General features: G+C 41.0%; 1 gene segment (V, D, J or C); it reads right to left on the minus strand.

The window, feature by feature from the left end:
- Positions 1 to 1433: 1433 nt before the first annotated feature.
- On the minus strand, positions 1434 to 2961 carry LOC112912486 (immunoglobulin heavy variable 3-74-like). The segment is given in 4 exon segments: positions 1434 to 1501; positions 1566 to 1641; positions 2498 to 2808; positions 2916 to 2961. Coding segments are annotated over 4 exon segments (501 nt in total).
- Between the last annotated feature and the right edge of the window lie 12039 nt (positions 2962 to 15000).

Raw genomic sequence — 15000 nt, forward strand, 5'->3', positions numbered from 1 at the left:
ACAAACTAGGTGTGGTGGAAGGGGAGGAGGGCGGGGGGTGGGGGTGAATGGGTGACGGGCACTGAGAGGAGCACTTGACGGGATGAGCACTGAGTGTTATTCTGTATGTTGGCAAATTGAACACCAATAAAAATAAATTAATTATTAAAAAAAATAAAAAATATTCAAGCAACATTTAAGAGTGGAACTCAATAGAGTAAAATTGTCTCCACATCCCTGGTGCAGTGGGCTTTTGAGACGAGTGGAATTTCCTACTCAAGACAGGATTAAAGCGCTGAGTGGGTACCAATAGTTTGTAAAGAGGAGACCAAGAGAGACCTTTCAGGATGAAGGTGTTGGTCGCCCTCTCAGGTAATGGAATGTGACAAGCTGAAGGGTTGCTGAAATCAGAGTGTATGTAGTCGGTAGATGAAGAAGGAAGTTTAATTAACAGTTTCTATTCTCGTTTGGTTACTAAAATGAGGATTGTAACTGTCATACATATTCCCTCCTTGTATTATTTCAGATCTTCATTCTTAACAAACATAATGGGAGGAGGAGTTAAGATGGCAGATGTGTAGGGGACCCTGGGCTTGTGTCATCCCTGAACACAGCTGGATATTTATCAAATGTTTCTGAGCTAACAAGAAAACAATTGGAAGACTGAGAGAACAAAAAGTGCTAGTCTGCAAGTAGAAAATCAACACGTTTTGGAATGTAGGCGGTGTGGAGTGTTGTTCTGGGGAGGAGACATAGCTGTGGTGGGGGGCAGGGAAGGAAACTACTCCCTGAAGCTACCACAATTAGGATGAGCAGCAAAGAGGAAAATTGTTTAGATTTCATTTCGTTCTGAGTTCATCATAGAAATCCACCCACTTGAGGATATGGCTGGTCAATTTTAAAGCAGGCTGGAATCTAAAACAATGTTTTTAAAGATAAACTGGGATTGAGCAAATACTGAAGACACTCCAAAATCACTTCTTGCAGAGATAAAAGAAATAATCCCTTGTCAGCCAAAAATAAAAATGCTATTAGAGATATGTTGTCTCAAATGCATGAAAAAGGAGGACAGATTAAAGAACATCATGTTGGGGAAAATAGAAGATAACATGGTGGAAAATCATGACAGAACAGTAGAGGGAAACAAAGTAATTGTCCCTAAAGGTAGACATAGGGAATTCAGTGACTTATTAAACAGTAACATTCCTTTGATAGGAGGTGCAGAAAATGAAGACTGAGAAACGGTGGCAGGTTTATTCAATGAAATAACTCCTGAAATGCCTCCTAATCAGAAGGACAGAGACCTCAACATCCAGGAAGCATCCCTGAACTCTCATGAAATTCAACAAATTTGACCTTTTCCAAGGCATTTCATATTGCATCTCACAAAATATGCACACAAAGAAGGAATCCTGAAAGCAGGAAGGGAACTGCTGTCCTGACCCTCACAGCCATCAGTCTAATAGCATCTGGACGGTGATGCTCAGATTCAGCTTCCACAGAATAAGCACATCCCCATATTCTGGAAAGGTTGATAAATCATCAACCTTACACTAAAGTTCCACAATCTCCCAGCCCCCTGTTACCTTTGTAAAGGTTCTCCCTCCATGTGTCCACTGGGTCTTGTTCACGGAGTCCTAGGAGTGTCCACAGGTTCATCCTCTGTGTAGGAGGGAACATGTGAGAAATCCACCCTTGACCCCATGGATGGAACCTATCAGGGACTCATCACAACAAATGCAGCAGAAAACACCAGATCATCAGGGCTTGGATTCTTGTGTCACCAATATCTTAGCCTGTGCATCCTGCTGGAACATCCTACTTGGTCTGCATGGATCAAACAACAGACACTCATTCCCACAGTCTGGGAAGAAGCAGGCACCATGCAGGGGGCTTGATGTGGTACTCGAACTTGGGACTCCAGGATCATGGCCTAGGCTGAAGGCAAACCACTGAGCCACCCAGGGATGCTGGATCCCTCTAGTCCTTGTGGTACATGGAGATATTTGGGCAAATAGTAAATAAGTGTAAGCAACTCTGTCTTCTGTGCATATAAAGTAGCTGTTTTCCTAAAGAATGTAAGTTTTCAAAACAGAAACCAAATAGTTAAGAACAAATTCCTGGGATCCCTGGGTGGCTCAGCAGTTTGGCGCCTGCCTTTGGCCCAGGGCGCGATCCTGGAGACCCGGGATCGAATCCCACGTCGGGCTCCCAGTGCATGGAGCCTGCTTCTCCCTCTGCCTGTGTCTCTGCCTCTCTCTCTCACTGTGTGCCTATCATAAATAAATAAAAAAATTTAAAAAAAAAAGAACAAATTCCTGGTCCAGAGAGGCTCCCTGGGGGGAAACAGCTCCATGAAGAGGAAGTGCAGACCCTGACAGGAAACCTGCCCAGAACATCCCTCTGCACTTGCTCCTGGGCCTTCATGACAGAAGTGTTGAGGAGTGTGCACCCCTGGTGGTCCTGATCCCCTTCTACAGGGAGGTTTGCGTCTGGGCTCACACTGAGATCCCCTCACTGTGTCACTCGCACAGTAATACACGGCTGTGTCCTCAGCTCTCAGGCTGTTCATCTGTAGATACAGCGTGTTCCTGGCGTTGTCTCTGGAGATGGTGAATTGGCCCTTCACAGCATCGGTGTAGCTTGTGCTACTTCCATCGCTGCTAATGTATGCAACCCATTGCAGCCCCTTCCCAGGAGCCTGGCATACCCAGTCCATGTAGTAGCTATTGAAGGTGAATCCAGAGGCCACACAGGAGAGTCTCAGGGACCCTCCAGGCTTCACCAGGTCTCCCCCAGTCTCCACCAGCTGCACCTCACCCTGGACACCTGCAGACAAAATAAATCATGGTCAGGACACTGTCCCATATCCTCTGTTTCTCTCATCCAGCCCCACACACACACACATACTCAAAGTCTCTGGTTTCACGAATTACCTTTTAAAATAGCGACAAGGAAAGCCCAAATGAGCACAGACTTCATGGTGAGTGGTCTGTATTCTGTCCTGATTCCTGCAATGGGTCACCTCAGGATCCTGGGGCTTGGCCTCCTCTCCCAGCTGCAGGTCAGGGCTGGGATGGTTTAATCAGTGGAAGGAGGGCCCTATTTGCATTTCCTTTGAATATATAATCAGCACCCAACCTATATTTGAATCTTTACAAGTTATTAGCAAGGATTGCTTTACATCTGTAGGCCACTGTGTGTAATATCTTGTGACATGATGAAGTGTTCAAACCTATGAAAAAATTACCTTTGCATTTCTTTATGACTCTTAAAAATTTCTCATCAATTTAGGTACTTTTAGTGGACAGTATTTTACTTCCTTCAGAATATTTAATTTTACATATTATATTTCTCACACCGGTGTCAATGTAACAAGTTTTTATAAATTACCTTTTAAATACTTTATTGTTAGGGGTGCTGGGGTGGCTCAGCAGTTGTGGTCTGCCTTCTGCTCTGGGGGGGATCCTGGAGTCCAGAGATCCAGTCCCACATTGGGCTCCCAGCATGGAGCCTGCTTCTCTCATTGCATGTGTCTGTCATGAAAAATTAAATAAAATCTTTAAATATAAATTATTGGTTGTTACTGTGTGGAAACCTAGATTTACTTTGTTTGTTGATTTTGTATCCTATATATTCCCTGAAATTGTTCATTAACTAGGGTTTGGTTTTGGAGCTTATTGGGTTTGACCTTGCAACAGATCATGTCATATGGATACAAATAATTTTTTTCTGAATCTATTGATTTAAGTATTTATTATTCTTAGTTTCTTAAATTTCCTGGATTGGAATTCCAGTCATTCCCACAGTACGGGATTCCTTCTCTTCTTCTTGGTTATTTGTCTGGACTAATTATTCTGTAGACATATGACAGACCTAAGTGGAGATGTATTTCATGTTGCATGTGCATGAGCTCCCTGGAACACAGCACACTGACAATGACTTAAGTAGGCAGCCCTTGTGCTTCTTACACAACAGAACGTTGGGTTTGTGGAGATATAAGACCAGGATTCTGGGTTTGGGTCAGTAAATTAGTGAGGAAATGACAAGAGTGGTTTGCACTGCCTTCTGGGCCCCATAGACCATTCTAGTGAAGACGATGGTTCACCCCTCCTGGTTCAGAGAAGGGAATTTTCCCATGGGAGATTTAGTTGCTTCCAGGAAGGTGACAGAGGAGTTTCAGCCTCTCTGTCCACTGAATGATTCTCATGTGATTTTTTTCACAATAATCCAGAGACCCAGCTGACATATGGGGTGGCACAGTTTATTCTCCTTCAGTATAGCATGTTGAATACTCATGGTGGGAATGACCCCCTGTGTGGGTCCTGACTTGACAGAAGGGCTTCAGGTTTTCATTTTTGAATGCACTGTTGGTTGTGGGCTTTCCATAAAATGTGACTAACTCATGACACAATCTCTTATGCCTCGATTGTTAAGATATTTTGAAGATAAAAGCGATTTAGACATTGTCAAGCAGTTTTAAGCATCATAGGAAGGAATCATGTACATCCAATCCTTCACTCTGTTAATACAAGGGCCCCATTTATGATCTGGGTGTGTTGAAGCATCCTTGCATCCCAGGGATGATTTCCTCTAGGTCATCCTGTGTGATCTGTGCATGTGCTATTGGATTCAGGATGCCAGGATTTTTGCATTTATGTGCATCTGAGATATTCTCCATGAGACCCTTCTTGTGGGGTCTGTGGTGTGGGTTTGCTGTCAGACTCATCCTGTCCTCCTTAAATCAATTTGGTCATGTTCCATTCTCCTTAGGTTTTGGAAGATGTTGAAATGTTTTGGCCTTAATTCTTAAAATATTTTGAGTATTTGTAAATATAGCCATTTTATTTGGCCTTTACATTACTTTATTTTCTTAAGTTTCATTGTTTTCTTTGAGGCAGAATTTTTTAAAGATTTTATTTATATATTTATGAGAAGCACAGAGAGAGAGGCAGAGACACAGGCAGAGGAAAAGTAGGCTCCATGGGGGGAGCCTGACATGGGAATCAATTCTAGGTCTCCAGGATCAGTCTTGATCCTGAGCCACCTGGGTTGCCAAACCCCTGAGCCACCTGGGTTGCCACAGGGAGAGTTTTTGATAATGGTTTCAGTCTCCTTATCTATTCCGTTTTGTTCATTTTTCATTTCCTCATGAAACAGTTTAATTTTACTGGAAATACTAGTAATTTTTTAATTTGCCTCAGTTATCCAATATCTTTGGTGTGTGTTGAGCTAGATAAGTTCATTGTAGAATTGAATTCAAGCCTTTAATCTGATAAGACATTTCCAAATATCTTCTCCCATTCTGTAGGTTGCCTTTTAATTACTGTGAGTGATTCCTTTGCTGTGAAAATGCTCTTTCCTTGATGAAGTCCCCATAGTTAATTTTCCTTTTCTTCCCCTTGCCTCTGGAGACACGTCTGGAAATGGTTGCAGCTGAGGTAGAAAAAGTGCTGCCTGTGTTCTCTTCACAGAGAGAACACAGAGTTCCGTTGGTTTCCTGACTCATATTTAGATCTTTAATCAATTTTGAGTCCATTGTTGTGAATGATGTCAGAAAAGTGCCCCCTTTTATTCTGCATGTGGTTCTCCAATATTCCCAAAACCATTTGTTGAAGAGATTTTCTTTTTTCAATTGGATATTCCTTCCTGTTTTGTCAAAATTTTTTGACCTTATATTTCAGGGCCCATTTCTGGGTTCTCAAACATTTCTATTTCACTATATGTCTGTATTTGTGTCAGTGCCATACTGTCATGATGATCACAATGTTGTAATCTACCTTGACAGCCAGAATCAGGATGTCTCCAGCTTTGCCCTGCTTTTTCAGGATTGCCATGGCTATTTGAGGTCGTTGTGGTTCCCTAAAAATTTTCAGATTGTTTGCTCAAGCTCTGTGAATAATGGTGGTGATATTTTTATACACCTACATTGAATGTCTTACTAGCTCTTGGTAGCACAGATATTTTATCAATATTTATTCCACTAATCTATGAGAAGAAATATTTTCAATCTACTTGTGTCTTCCTTACTATCTTCCATAAGTATTATGGAATGTTGATACTGTACATCCTTCCCTCTTTGGTTAGGATTTTTCTTCATTATATGATTATTTCTGGTGGAATTATAAATTTCATCAACTCCTTGATTTTCTCTTTTTCTTTTTTTTTAATTAATTTTTATTGGTGTTCAATTTAACAACATACAGAAAAACATCCAGTGCTCATCCCGTCAAGTGTCCACCTCAGTGCCCGTCACCCATTCCCCTCCAACACCCGCCCTCCTCCCCCCTTCCGCCACCCCTAGCTCGTTTCCCTGAGTTAGGAGTCTTTATGTTCTGTCTCCCTTCCTGATATTTCCCAACATTTCTTCTCCCTTCCTTTATATTCCCTTTCACTATTATTTATATTCCCCAAATGAATGAGAACATACACTGTTTGTCCTTCTCCGATTGACATTTCACTCAGCATAATACCCTCCTGTTCCATCCACGTTGAAGCAAATGGTGGGTATTTGTCGTTTCTAATCGCTGAGTAATATTCCATTGTATACATAAACCACATCTTCTTTATCCATCATCTTTCAATGGACACCGAGGCTCCTTCCACAGTTTGGCTATTGTGGACATTGTTGCTAGAAACATCGGGGTGCAGGTGTCCTGGCATTTCATTGCACCTGAATCTTTGGGGTAAATCCCCAACAGTGCAATTGCTGGGTCGTAGGGTAGGTCTATTTTTAACTCCTTGAGGAACGTCCACACAGTTTTCCAGAGTGGCTGCACCATTTCATATTCCCACCAACAGTGTAAGAGGGTTCCCTTTTCTCCGCATCCTCTCCAACATTTGTTGTTTCCGGCCTTGTTAATTTTCCCCATTCTCACTGGTGTGAGGTGGTATCTCATGGTGGTTTTGATTTGTATTTCCTGGGTGGCAAGTGATGCAGAGCATTTTCTCATGTGCATGTTGGCCATATCCATGTCTTCCTCCGTGAGATTTCTCTTCATGTCTTTTGCCCATTTCATGATTGGATTGTTTGTTTCTTTGGTGTTGAGTTTAATAAGTTCTTTATAGATTTTGGAAACTAGCCCTTTATCTGATATGTCATTTGCAAATATCTTCTCCCATTCTGTAGGATGTCTTTTAGTTTTGTTGACTGTATCCATTGCTGTGCAAAGCTTCTTATCTTGATGAAGTCCCAATAGTTCATGCTTGCTTTTGTTTCTTCTGCCTTTGAGGATGTATCTTGCAAGAAGTTACTGTGCTCAAGTTCAAAAAGGGTGTTGCCTCTGTTCTCCTCTAGGATTTTGATGGAATCTTGTCTCACATTTAGATCTCCCATCCATTTTGAGTTTATCTTTGTGGATGGTGAAAGAGAGTGGTCCAGTTTCATTCTTCTGCATGTGGATGTCCAATTTTCCCAACACCATTTATTGAGGAGACTGTCTTTCTTCCAATGGAAAGTCTCTCCTCCTTTATCGAATATTAGTTGACCATAAAGTTCAGGGCCCACTTCTGGATTCTCTATTCTGTTCCATTGATCTATGTGTCTGTTTTTGTGCCAGTACCACACTGTCTTGATGACCACAGCTTTGTAGTACAACCTGAAATCTGGCATTGTGATGCCCCCAGCTATGGTTTTCTTTTTTAAAATTCCCCTGGCTATTCGGGGTCTTTTCTGATCCCACACAAATCATAAAATAATTTGTTCTAACTCTCTGAAGAAAATCCATGGTATTCTGATAGGGATTGCATTAAACGTGTAAATTGCCCTGGGTAACATTGACATTTTCACAATATTAATTCTGCCAATCCATGAGCATGGAATATATTTCCATCTCTTTGTGTCTTCCTCAATTTCTTTCAGAAGTGTTCTATAGTTTTTAGGGTATAGATCCTTTACCTCTTTGGTTAGGTTTATTCCTAGGTATCTTATGCTTTTGGGTGAAATTGTAAATGGGATTGACTCCTTAATTTCTCTTTCTTCGGTCTCATTGTTAGTGTATAGAAATGCCATTGATTTCTGGGCATTGATTTTGTATCCTGCCACGCTACCAAATTGCTGTATGAGTTCTAGCAATCTTGGGATGGAGGCTTTTGGGTTTTCTATGTAGAGTATCATGTCATCGGCGAAGAGGGAGAGTTTGACTACTTCTTTGCCAATTTGAATGCCTTTAATGTCTTTTTGTTGTCTGATTGCTGAGGTGAGGACTTCCAGAACTACGTTGAACAGCAGTGGTGAGAGTGGACATCCCTGTCTTGTTCCTAATCTTAGGGGAAAGGCTCCCAGTGCTTCCCCATTGAGAATGATATTTGCTGTGGGCTTTTTGTAGATGGGTTTTAAGATGTCGAGAAATGTTCCGTCTATCCCAACACTCTGAAGTGTTTTGATCAGGAATGGATGCTGTATTTTGTCAAATGCTTTCTCTGCGTCTAATGAGAGGATCATATGGTTCTTGATTTTTCTCTTGCTGATATGATGAATCACATTGATTGTTTTACGAGTGTTGAACCAGTCTTGTGTCCCGGAGATAAATCCTACTTGGTCATGGTGAATAATTTTCTTAATGTGTTGTTGGATCCTATTGGCTGGTATCTTGTTGAGAATTTTTGCATCCATGTTCATGAAGGATATTGGTCTGTAATTCTTTTTGGTGGGGTCTTTGGTTTTGGAATGAAGGTGATGCTGGCCTCATAGAACGAATATGGAAGTACCCCATCTCTTTCTATCTTTCCAAACAGCTTTAGTAGAATAGGTATGATTTCTTCTTTAAACGTTTGATAGAATTCCCCTGGGAAGCCATCTGGCCCTGGACTCTTGTGTTGGGATGTTTGATGACTGCTTCAATTTCCTCCCTGGTTATTGGCCTGTTTAGGTTTTGTATTTCTTCCTACTCCAGTTTTGGTAGTTTGTGGCTTTCCAGGAATGCGTCCATTTCTTCTAGATTGCCTAATTTATTGGCGTAGAGCTGTTCATAATATGTTTTTAAAATCCTTTGTATTTCCTTGGTGTTGGCAGTGATCTCTCCTTTCTCATTCATGATTTTATTAATTTGAGTCTTCTCTCTCTTCTTTTTAATAAGGTTGGCTAATGGTTTATCTATCATATTAATTCTTTCAAAAAACCAACTCCTGGTTCTGTTGATCTATTCGAGTTCTTCTGGTCTCTATTTCATTGAGTTCAGCTCAGATCTTTATTAACTTCTGCTGGGTGCAGGATCAATTTGCTGTTTTTTTCTCCAGCTCCTTTAGTTGTAAGGGTAGCTTTTCTATTTGAGTTCTTCCCAGTTTTTGAATGGATGCTTGTATTGCGATGTATTATCCCCTCAGGACTGCTTTTGCTGCATCCCAAAGATTTTGAACGGTTGTACCTTCATTCTCATTAGTTTCCATGAATCTTTTTAATTCTTCCTTAATTTCCTGGTTGACCTTTTCATCCTTTAGCAGGATGGTCCTTAACCTCCATGTGTTTGTGGTCCTACCAAACTTCTTGTTGTGATTAAGTTCTAATTTCAAGGCATTATGGTCTGAGAATATACAGGGGACTATCCCAATCTTTTAGTATCGGTTCAGACCGAATTTGTAACACAGTATGTGGTCTATTCTGGAGAAAGTTCCATGTGCACTGGAGAAGAATGTGTATTCAGTTGACTTTGGATGTAACGTTCTGTAGATATCTGTGAAATCCATCTGGTCCAGTGTATCATTGAAAGCTCTCGTTTCTTTGGAGATGTTGTGCTTAGAAGACCTATCGAGGGTAGAAAGAGCTAGATTGAAGTCACCAAGTATAAGTGTATTATTTTCAAAGGATTTCTTCACTTTGGTTATTAATTGGTTTAAATATTTTGCAGCTCCCACATTCGGGGCATATATACTGAGGATTGTTAAGTCCTCTAGTGTGATAGATCCTCTGAGTATGAGATAGTGTCCCTCTTCATCTCTCACTATAGTGTTCGGGGTAAATTTTAATTTATCTGATATGAGGATGGCTACTCCTGCTTTCTTTTGAGGGCCATTTAAATGGTAAAAGGTTGTCCAACCTTTTATTTTCAGGTTGTAGGTGTCCTTCTGTCTAAAATGAGTCTCTTGTAGACAGCAAATAGATGGGTCCTGCTTTTTTATCCAGTATGAAACCCTGTGTCTTTTGATGGGGTCATTAAGCCCGTTCACGTTCAGAGTTACTATTGACAGATATGAGTTTAGTGTCATCATGATATCTATTCAGTCCTTGTTTTTGTGGATTGTTCCACTGGACTTCTTCTTAAAGGGGAATTTTAAGAGTCCCCCTTAAAATTTCTTGCAGAGCTGGTTTGGAGGTCACATATTCTTTCAGTTCCTGCCTGTCTTGGAAGCTCTTTATCTCTCCTTCCATTTTGAATGAGAGCCTTGCTGGATAAAGTATTATTGGTTGCATGTTCTTCTCATTTACGACCCTGAATACATCCTACCAGCCCTTTCTGGCCTGCCAGGTATCTGTGGAGAGGTCTGCTGTGACCCTAATATTCCTCCCCATAAAAGTCAGGGACCTTTTTTCTCTTGCTGCTTTAAGGATCTTCTTATCTTTGGAATTTGCAAGCTTCACTATTAAACGTCGAGGTGTTGATCGGTTTTTGTTGATTTTAGGGGGGTATCTCTCTATTTCCTGGATCTGAATGCCTGTTTCCCTTCCCAGATTCGGAAAGTTTTCAGTTAGGATTTGTTCAAATACATATTCTGGCCCTCTGTCCCTTTCGGCGCCCTCGGGAACCCCAATTAAACGTAGGTTTTTCTTCCTCAGTCTGTCGTTTATTTCCCTTAATCTGTCTTCATGGTCTCTTAATTGTCTGTCTCTTTTTTCCTGAGTTTCCCTCTTTGCCATGAACTTGTCTTCTATGTCACTCATTCATTCTTCCACCTCGTTAACCCTCGTCGTTAGGACTTCTAGCTTGGATTGCATCTCATTTAATTGATTTTTAATTTCTGCCTGATTGGATCTAATTTTTGCAGTCATGAAGTCTCTTGAGTCCTTTATGCTTTTTTTTTTTAAATTATTTATTTATTTATTTATTTATGATAGTCACAGAGAGATAGAGAGAGAGGCAGAGACACAGGCAGAGGGAGAAGCAGGCTCCATGCACCGGGAGCCCGACGTGGGATTCGATCCCGGGTCTCCAGGATCGCGCCCTGGGCCAAAGGCAGGTGCCAAACCGCTGCGCCACCCAGGGATCCCTTTTATGCTTTTTTCTAGAGCCACCAGTAGCTGTATAATAGTGCTTCTGAATTGGCTTTCTGACATTGAATTGTAATCCATATTTTGTAACTCTGTGGGAGAGAAGACTGTTTCTGATTCTTTCTTTTGAGGTGAGGTTTTCCTTCTAGTTATTTTGCTCAGTGCAGAGTGCCAAAAACAAGTTGTATTGGGAAAAGGAGAAAAGGAGAGAGAGAGAAGGAAAGAAAAGAGAAAAAGAAAAAAGAGAAAGAAGAAAAAAGGGAAAAAAGAAGAAAAAGAGAAGAAAAAGAAAGAAAGGTGAAAAAAAGGGGGTGGGGGAAGCAATCAGAAATCAAAAAGAAAGAAAAAAAACACAAAACAAAAAAAAAACACAGGGGAGTATCTTCTGATTCTGTATACTTAAGTCCCTTGACTTCCTCTGTAACTGGTCCGTCTAGCTGGTCTTCTGGGGGAGGGGCCTGCTGTGCTGATTTTCAGGTGTTAGCACTTGGGGGAGCTGTTCTTCCTCCTGCCTGGTGCAGGGCTCAGTGGGGGTTGTTTACCCCGTGAGGCCCCAGGAGAAACAGCCACAGTGGGGTGGCAGCTCTGGAAACCTGGATTCAGCTCCCGCAGGAACTCCAGGGCTCTCCGTCTGCAGGGCCTGGAGGCTCCAGAGCGGGGCCGCTGATCTGCTCAGCTCTGGGCAGGCCCTATTTGCATGTCCTCTGTCTATATCTTCAGCTTTAGACTACAATTCAATTCTAACGAGTTTATAGCAAGGATTGCATTACCTTTGCAGATCACTCTGTGCTGATGTCACTCAGGAAATATCAAGTTCTCATCTGTGAGTGGTGTAATCTTTTCATTTCTGTTTGCTTTCTAAAAAGTCTTTCATCAAAATAGGCCATTTTTAGTATGGTATCTTATCTTTATTCAAATTTATTTCTAAATTTTTATTTTTGATGCAAGTTAAAGTGATATTTTTGTTAATTTTATATAGATAGTTTTTGTTAGTGTGTGGAATCATAGTTGTATTTGTTTATTTTATATCCTGAATTTTCCCTGAAATCCTTAACTGATTCTTAGAATTTGTAGAGTTTGTAGGGATTGCCCCTGTAGCAGATCATGTCATATGGAAATGAATAATATTTCTTCCTCTCTACTGATTAATTTTTATTGCCTACTTTCTCTGGGTAGGTCTTCACCTTGTTGGAGCAGAAAAATTGCTCTGCTTTTCTTCTGATTTCATTGCCTCATCTAATAGCTCAGTAGACATAAGACATAACTAAAGGGAGATGCACTTAATTTTCCACGTGCATGAGCTATGTAAAATACGACACCCAGACAATGACCACAGCAGGCAGCACTTCTGTCCTTAGACAATACGATGTTGCATTTGTGGATATCTAAGGCCAGGATTTGGGTTTGGGTCAGTGAATGAGTGAGCAGATGACAAAGGTTGTTTGCAGAGACTTCTGAGCCCTGTTCCCTACCATGATTTGGAGGATGGTTTTCCTCTCTTGAAACAGAGAAAGGGTGAATCCCACCAAATATTTATTTCACTGGCTGAGGGAGCTTAAAAGTTTCTTTATACAACAAATGCAGTCTGAAAATGCCAGAGTATCAGCGTTGGATTCATGTGTCACTAGTATCTTTGCCTGTGCCTACAAAAGTTAAGAATGTCTGTTTCAAATCTGTGAAGAAAGCCTATGACGTTTTGATAAGAATTGCATTGACTGCATAGAATGTTCTGGGTAGCATATATTTTGAAACTATCATTCCTGTTTGTAAAATTATTTCATAACTTTCTTATTCATGAGAAACACCTAGAGGGATGCAGAGACATAGTCAAAGGGAGAAGTGGGATCCCTACAGGGAGCCCATTGTGAAATCCATCCAAGGACTTTGAGTTTGACCAGAGCCAAAGGCAGACACTCAATCACTGAGCAACACAGGTGTCCCAAAAATAGTTATTCTTCTAATACATAAACATGCAATGGTTTTCTATCTCGCTGTGTCTTCCTCAGTTTACTTCTTAAAATGCCCTAAAAGTAGAAAAATGTTGAAAAAATCAAAGTACCACAGGAGAGGGCATCACAATATTGGTTGTCAACCTGTATTACTGAGTCATTATCATCAAGACAACCTGGTACCTGCACAAAACAACACATACATGAATGGAACAGAGTAGAGAAGCCAGAAGAGGACAATCAAATCTATAATCAACTAATCATCCAGAATCAAGAGTGAATGCACAATGGAAAACACACAGGCTCATCAATAAATAGTGTAGAACCCTCACCAAAGTAACTGAAGAAGACACAAAGAAAGGGAAAATACTCCAGGCCCATGAAATGGAAGAATAAATATTTTTAAGATGCCTCTGCTACCCAGAGTGGTCTACACATTCAATGCAATCCCCATCCATATACCATGCTCCCCAGTGTAGTTAACACGCCATGTGATATTGAGTGTACAATATAGTGCTGACACTGCCATCCATCCCCCATTGCTCCTTAGGACCAGTGTTCTCCCTTATCCCAATATGCTATGTCACTCGGGCACTCCCACCTCCCCCTTTACTAACCAACAGTATGTTTCCATTTTGAAGAGTATGTTTCCAGTTTGTCTCAATAAATTTTCCCCTTGGTTAATTTGTGTTTTTTAATTGAATTTTGCATGTGAGTGAGTCATATGGTATTTGTCTTGCTGTGACTTAGTTAAGATTACCCGCTCTAGTTCCACACTCTTTGCTGAAAATGGCAAGGATTCATTCTTCTTTGTGTATGTCCCGCATCTCTGCATCCTTTCATCAGTAATGGACAGTTGGGCTGCTTCCCTTATTTGGCTATAGCACAAACAGCTCCTATAAATAGAAGTATGTGAACTTCTCTTTGAATTAGAGTTTTACTTTTTGGGTAAATACAATGTACCACAACTATTTGATCATACACTAGTTCTATTTTTAACTGTAGTAGGAATATCTATACTGTTTTCACACTGTCTACACCAGTGTCACTCCCACCAGCAGGGTAAGAGGAACCTTATCACCTTTAGAAACTCTTCACAGTGTTTATGTCATGGAAGAAGTTTTCAGAGCATGATGCTAAGACCCTAAGAGGAGACAACTGTTCAACTGACCTCCTTCCCTGGATTAAAAAATCCCTAGGTCTTGTGTTCTCTGGTGAGTGTGAGTGTCCTCTGATGGTCCAGTGCACCTGTTGGATCCCAGGATCCCAGCAGACACACAGGGACCTGATTTCCTCCCTTCTCCTGTATCCACAATCAACATAGAGAACTTTGCAGCACGAGCACCATGGAGCCTCCTGTTCAGAGAATGTCTCCCCTTACTTATTTCCCATCTTTGCCTCCTCACTCTACTCCTGGCCTACAAATATCCAGCTACCCTTACTGTATTCAGAGGTGTCCAGGAATCTTCTATCAAGTATTCCTTAGCATATTTACGAGACCGAAGCAGGGTTTTTTTTTTCGATAAAAGTGAGAAGAAAATGAAAGACGCTTTCTGGACTCACAAAATTATACTGAAACAGGCAGATAAAGTGCTCTGCCTCAAACATGTACCAACCTCAAGGAAAAGGAAGGGTTTAACCAGATTAAAAAAAAAACAGCGCTGTAGTTGGAGTCTGAGATTCAGAACATTCTCAAGCCTTAATCCTAATGGAATGTTGCTCAGATGGATGTTCATTGCTTAGTGTTGGTGATGCCTTTTGAACTTACATTTTACCACCTCCAGAACAAGAATGCCAGCACCTGTTCTTTTGTGTTTGTGGGGAATTTTGTTCATAAGGAGTTGATCAGTGTTTTATTTTATTTTTTAA

The sequence above is a fragment of the Vulpes vulpes genome, chromosome 6 (assembly GCF_048418805.1).
Source record: "Vulpes vulpes isolate BD-2025 chromosome 6, VulVul3, whole genome shotgun sequence".
In the NCBI taxonomy this organism is placed as follows: domain Eukaryota; kingdom Metazoa; phylum Chordata; class Mammalia; order Carnivora; family Canidae; genus Vulpes; species Vulpes vulpes.